Source organism: Fundulus heteroclitus, chromosome 22 (genome assembly GCF_011125445.2).
Source record: "Fundulus heteroclitus isolate FHET01 chromosome 22, MU-UCD_Fhet_4.1, whole genome shotgun sequence".
In the NCBI taxonomy this organism is placed as follows: Eukaryota; Metazoa; Chordata; class Actinopteri; order Cyprinodontiformes; family Fundulidae; genus Fundulus; species Fundulus heteroclitus.
The window spans coordinates 39,387,826-39,394,827 of NC_046382.1; the positions used below are offsets into that span (position 1 = coordinate 39,387,826).

A 7,002-nucleotide genomic window follows, 5' to 3' on the forward strand; every position below is an offset into this window, starting at 1 on the left:
GATAGAGGGCTGTGCAAAAGTATTCATACCTGTTGATTTTTTTTTTTTTCATTTTCTCACAAGGGAAGCACAAACTTAAATGTATTTAGTTGGGATTTTAGGTGATAGAACTACGCATTTTTTTCTACGACACATAGTGGACGGCACCACTTAAAAAAGAACTAAAAACTCATATGCGCCGCAAAAGCGGTTTTCCATTAGCTATCATCCCTGTGTGAGGAATAGGCAAACTGGTACCCTGCCTGAAGAGAGGCTGCAGCCATGCACAAGACACAGGTGCCGACAGGCTGTGGGATTATAAGACGAGGAAAGGCCATGAGGATGGGCAACTGAGTTCATTCTCATATGCCAGCTGTATGAGATTCTCCGTCTATGTACCATGCTGCGTCTGTACTCCGTAAGTACGCTCTTTAACGTGGAGAAGGAGCTTTCGCACATCATTTTTGATGCAGTCGTAACAGCTGGCATGGCATTAAATACCTGGGACTCCTTTGCAATAAGTTGGCTCAGAGTTAGTTTCTCTTTGTCCTGGCCAGTGCACCTGCATTTCAGAAACTCTCGTGCAACTGTGAACTGTGACTCAACCACGTCCGTGTTTGTGAGATCCAGTAGTGGTTTCACTGTGTCGGCCTACAGAAAACTGCTGGAGTCCAAAGCGACTAATGGATGGATTTAGTTATTTACAACTTTCTCCCTAGTCTGTGTACAGTGTCTCTCACGCCTGGTTTATGCTTGACGCATCAGCGAGGTCCGCACAGCCACATTACGTCATTCTGGCCACCATGCCCCTCTGCACGGCAAAAAGTTTCCACTCCATGCACCTCGGAAAATTTCTAACTATGGGGACAGTCACATGCGGAACGACACGGTGTACGAGCAAACGCTCCTTCTGGCGGATCACCGTGATCTAGAACTTAACAATTCCTGGACAGAAATCACTGTCACTCTTGGAAGAAAATAAGAGGCTTTAAAAGGTTGAAAACAACTGTTTTTTCAACTTATATGTGTAGTGGGGTGTGGTATGCTTAGTGTAGGAGCACACCGCTGCCCTCTAGAGTCTAGGAGAATAGTGCGACTCTGGAGGAAAGATTGCATGGAGCATAATTGCTGCAGACGTTGTGTCCACATGTCTCATATGTGCATCAAGCATAAAGCAACCTGTTTGGTCGCTAATGTCCTCTTCCAAACCTCTGTGGCTTCAGAGGAAATCGGGGCTAAATACACTCTCTACTTTGTCTTAATTTATAACATGAAATGTATTGAATTTAGTTTGTAATGTGGCAAAATGTGCAAAAGCACTGTAAACACAGCTTTGTGGTGTGTAGCTGTGTAAACACCAATGCAGCAGTTGCTTTCCCGTTTCACCGGTTAGTTTTTTTTTTCTATAATTTTTTTTTACCCAAATTCATTATTGAATATCTTTAAAAAGACAATATTAAGGGCAACAGATGTATAAATATATCTACTGACACTTCTACCTGTAATGAGCTCCCATTCATGATAAAATGCTGGTCACTTATCTCTCCTCATATGCAAACAATCTCCTTTCTTTTTTTTTTTTTTTTTTTACTACAGCTGCTCCCGCATTGCCCCGGAGTCTATATTTGAACTGATCTTCATAGATTTTTCCAATCTGATTATGTTTCAACACATCAAAAGAGAGATTTGTCTGTGAATGTTATCTCGGGAGTTAGCACCCTCGCGTCATCCTCTCTTGCAGGATCTTCTCTGTGGGCTCCCCAAATCTCTTCTGTGCTTTTTTAGAAACCACTTTCATGTGTCAGAAGAAAACAAAAGACAGCAGAGATAAAACAAGGAAGTGATTTCCCCAAAGTTTTAAAGTGCACCTTCTCAACCCACGGCTATTTTTAAATCAAAGATGGAAAGGAGAATTTGTGTTCAGGATAACAATTGAAGGTGATTACGTGACATGACGGAGTAGCCGTCATTCGTTTGGGGAATAGTGTGAATGATTAGACAAAGATAATGAGGCTCTCCTGCAGATTAACACTGGATTTAAACACTGATAACGCAGCGGAAAACGGTAGGTCTTAGAAAGAGATTACGCCAGGAGTCAGTGCAGCCAGATCAAGACCTAGATACAGAGCAGAGATGGGATGTTTGCCTGCAGGTCTTTGTGGCAGCAGGGATTTTGGGCAGAAAAGCTTTAGAAAGTCAGTTGAGATTGTGCTGAAACTGATAAAGGACAGAGGCTGAGCTGGATGAATGGGCCCAACTCTCCAGGGCCTCTGGGAAATGTTGTTGCATTTATTTGTGATATCTTACAGATCACCAGTAACTTATTTAGGAATCCCAAGATAACAAAGCTAGTTGTGTTGGGATAAGGTGGTAATTTATGGTGTTATCTTTCATTAGTCAGCAGCCTCACCAGTAAGTGGCATCACATTGTTTATTAAACAAGTCATGTTTATGTATTGCAAGAAAATATGGTTTGAATCAAACGTCCTCCCTTACAAAGGTAACAGTAATCTAAACGGTGGTATTTATGAACTTAACAATTAATAATGTAACAATTATCCCGTAATGTAATGCTAACAAGGGTGATTTTCTTCATGGTAGTGGGATAATTAGTTTCACCTTGAGAAAATAAAAGGCTAATTTCTCAAGAAAATGTGATAAATTGGCCCAGTTGTAGAACTATATAGTAAGTAATCAATAACATTGATGCACTCTGCTCATGTTCCACTAAGCAGTGGCTGAATCAAGTGCTGCACAGCTCCAAAGGATGGAGTTTGCACAAAAAGTATCATTGGGTCCCAGCCTTTGCTGCATTTGGAGGATATACAAATTAATGGCGAATAATATTCAGCTAAATATTGGAAATTAAATTATTTGATACTGAGCAGAAAGGAATGATCCAGTCTTATTGGTTTTGACCCGAATGCTGTGGTATCTCAACCAGAGTTTGTTGGATCTACAAAAACCTTTCAACAATGCAGGATCAGAGGGTTATAGCAGCCAGTAATGTTAGATTTTTAATGTAATAAAACCAATAAATTAACTTGCCTCTGAAAACATGAAGTTTTTGACCCAATTACATGTATTTTTTCTAGAACAGGTCACATGACCTATTGTCTTTCTGAACCTGGCCCATTCCACAAAGTGATTTAACTACTGAATGCATTTTACAGTAATCTGAGTTTATCTGTGTAAATCTACACTATTTACAAATATAGGCTAAGGAACATCACTGCAAATAAAAATTTGCTACTTAATTCCAATAATTCCTATATTTGCTCTTAAAGGGGACATATCAGGCAAAATCCACTTTTTTCACCCCTTGAATGCATTTTGTTTTGAATCTCTAGAAGTGCAAAAAAATTTAATGTAGTCTGTTCAGAAGCTGCGTAGATATCTCTTTTCTGTTTGGATCATATATTTTCAGTTTACTCTATTTTCTATTACTTTTATTAAACAATAACATCACAGTATTTGCTGCTGAGCTGCTAAACAAAGTCATGGACTTTTGGCTAACCAATTTCGTGATTTAGCCATTTTCATTTTTTTGCAGCGATTTTGTAGTCCAAGTTTAAGGAGGCTGAAGCTACATACTGTTTTTTTTTTGTTTTGTTTTTTTCCAAAAAACGCATTGCAGTCTATTTTTCATTCATTTTTAAATTTCTTTTTTCTTTTTTTGTTTCATAATCGGTTGCGTTTTGTCCAAAATGTAATAGCTTTTACATTAGAAGAAAAATAACTCAAAGGTGAGGAGGTTTATGTAAACTTATTCTATTTGTGAAAACACAAAGGACAGCATTTAAATGCCTTTTGACATTAAGGTCAACAGACAGAAGCAGAAAGAAGTTAATAATTCTTGTTTGTGAAAACAACAAAAAGATCCCTACAGTATTGCGATAGGATCTCTTTTAACATGGCCAGCCAGATTAATAATGTGTAGCACTCTCCGTTCTGCACATTATTAATCTGGGCCTGCTCCCAGTGAATCAAACTTTGGGGAAAGGAGGGAATTCCGGCATAACTTTCTGAGCTGATTGGGTGAAGCAACACCTAGTGTGTTCTCCCGCCGTGTTTATGTTGGTTTGGCCGTGGGCTCAGCCCCTCTTATTTTCATCGCACCGGTAAGTCCCGCTTTAACCGGAATAATGCAGCGTGATAATTTGGCCCGAACCCTTTTTGGTTCAGACACAAATGTTTGAAGCTGGAGCGGTACAAGACAGATTGTTGTGTGTTAGTGAACACACAAATACCACGTGAATTTATCTTGCAGGCTATTGTTAAATCTCTTTCTCTTGAACCCAAAACTGTGTTTTTTGCTACATCATTATTCCTTCAACTTATTACAAAAGCAAAGACAGTTCTAACTGATATTCACGTCACCTAGCCTTTCTGACTAAACCTTTCAATCAAACACTATAAATCAAAGACATTTTCTGAGGTAGCGCCTTATCAACTCAATAACAGTTTTTACATGTACGTATTCGTGGAATTTGGTTTGTGCGGAAGTAGCCGAAACTTCAAACAGCAAGAACGTGAGAAACTGAAAATATGAAGAGTTTTGAGATTATACCATACTCAGTGGTGGACAGGTATTCTAGCCGACTGGTCACACCGTGAGGAGTATAGAGAAAGTGCAGTGCGGTGAGACAGATTTAAAAACGATTGGCCTTACTGCTGTTACGCCGTCTCTTAAGTCGAAAAGCATTTTTTAAAAGCAAGTCTTGACCTGAAGTTACCCTGTTGCTCAGAAATCATCACACAATGCTGTCCTTGGCTGAAGCGCGGTGCCTCAGCTCCACTACACTCTTAAACTTGTTAAAATCAATAATAAAGAAAACTCTGTTACCTCCTCCTCGTCCTTATGTGAGACTTTTTGATGTGTGCGTGTGTGTGTGTGTGTGTGCGTGTGTGTGTGTGTGTGTGTGTGTGTGTGTGTGTGTGTGTGTGGACGCGGATATAAAGAGATGAAAGAAAGATGTCAGACTTATCTTCTTCCCCCTCTACATCCTTGGTTTCAGCATGCGGGATGGCAGAGGGCGGAGAGCTGTATTCTGCCCGTTTCAGCGTGGGAGTTTGAAAAGGCGATTGAGTTGAAAACACACCCAAGACACAATGACTTTTTTTCCCTAAGTGAAGGGTGGAAGTTTTCTCCAGCTAAATAACCTTTTCTCTCTTCCTCCTCTCTCTCTCTGTCTTGTCTCATTCAGAGTTTACACCCAGGAGGAGAACCAGGGGTGTGACACCAAACAAGATGCCTTTGTACATATGCAAACTCCTGTTTCCATGGAGACGCCGTCGGCGCTGCCTTCGGGCAGTCGCACGGAAGTGCGCTCCCCTCCGCAAAACAATCACAGCCTAAGGAGGCCCGGCCGCCGCCGCAGCCTCTCCCCTCCTCCCCCGTTTCGTTCCTGCTCCATCCCCATCATTCCATCCGTCCAGGGTCACCACGACAACGAGGTGTCCTGTATGCAAACCAGCCCGGAAACCACAGAGATGTCAACACCTTGCAAGGAAGAGAGGAGGGAGACGACGGCACACGGCAGACCGTACTCCTCCTGCTCCTCTGCCGTGGGGCGGCAGCAGGACGCGGTGGCGCTGCTGCTGGAGGAGGCACAGGAGCAGCTCAGAGTTCTGGCACTCGCCCACAGGAAGCAGGAGGAGGCCGGCGTCATCGGGAGCGGACAGGCAGCCGCGCCGCCAGAGGCTCGGGAAACCGTTTGTTTCCTGAACCTTACTGGAGGAAACACTGGGGGACTCGGCTCCAGTGGACCCACGCAGACCCAGCTGCTCACCCTGAGTCTATCGCACAGAGACTTGGTCCAAAACGGCCAATGAGAAGACTCGATGCAGGACATGCACTTTTTTGGTTTTGACACTGTCGGCAGATCCCGGTGTTCTGTATCTGTAAGATGTGAATGGAAAATGTCAATTAAAAAAAAAGAAAAAAAAAGTATACATCTTGGGAAATCCGAATGATATGCATACTGTACGGATACAAACACTCTGAGCGGCCTCCTTTCCACAGACTGTACGGAGAAGAGAAAAAAAAAATATCTATGTGCATTCATCTACAAAACAAGACAAACACTTCTACTTAGACAAAAAGGAACCAAATAGTCTGTCAAATCCATGATGTTTTTAAACTGTAAAAAGAATATATAAATATATATATATATAAATATAAATATATATGAAAATAAATATATGGATTATAAAAAGTGACCAAGTACAAAGCTGAAGATCACAGGAATGACGTTACTATTTTGGTTGAATCTTTATTTGTCCCCTGTTTTTGTATCGATTCACACATTTGGTAACAAACAGCTTCATCAGTGACCCCGCCGCACGTCCAAGAGCCACAAGCCGGATCCAGACAGTCCGCGCAAAGTCAAACGTCACCATCGAAGGTGGAATTTCCTCTAGGATTTCACCCCCTTGCCTTTTGAAAACTGTGACCCAGCCAAGAATTACATTACTGCCCTCTGTGGTTATCAACCGCTCTGAGGATTTTTTTTTTTTTTGGCACAAGACAAAACTCCCCTAGCTGCGTGCGTTCGCGAAGGGAAACAAGCACAGAGCAGAGGAGTAAAACTTCTGTAGCCAGTCGGCTTCCTGAGGGCAGGTTATAACTTACGCTTCTGTTGTCAGTTTTTGTTACAAAGGATATTTTCACACAGATGCACACACACCCACTTTACTTGTGCATTATTTCTTTGTTGGCTGGGTGTTTGCAATGACAGTACTGCAGGTTTAAGACGGACAGAACACAGGAGGGTAATCTGATATTTTTTTAGTTTGTCGTCCATTTTTCGTTACTAATGAACAATGCTGCTTTTCTGGGGTTGATGGTGGGGAGAACAATGTCATTTTGGTATTGAAACATGAAATAAATGTCTCTATGTTGTATCCTAATGTATGAATTGGACGCATTTGAATTTCTGTATGAAGTCACAGCCCGATGTTTCTGGTGTCAAAAAAAAAAAAACATGGTTGCAGTTCTGGTAAAGATTTTTTAAAATATCA

At 41.5% G+C, this 7,002-nt stretch overlaps 1 protein-coding gene across 1 annotated transcript in view; it reads left to right on the forward strand.

The window, feature by feature from the left end:
- Positions 1 to 7,002, forward strand: part of LOC105933360 (pro-neuregulin-3, membrane-bound isoform) — a 258,376-nt gene extending 251,374 nt beyond the window's left edge. Inside the window, exon 10 of the mRNA XM_036126084.1 lies at positions 5,187 to 7,002. Within this exon, the coding sequence (XP_035981977.1) occupies positions 5,187 to 5,814 (628 nt within the window). The 3' untranslated portion in view covers positions 5,815 to 7,002. The remainder of the gene's footprint in view (positions 1 to 5,186) is intronic.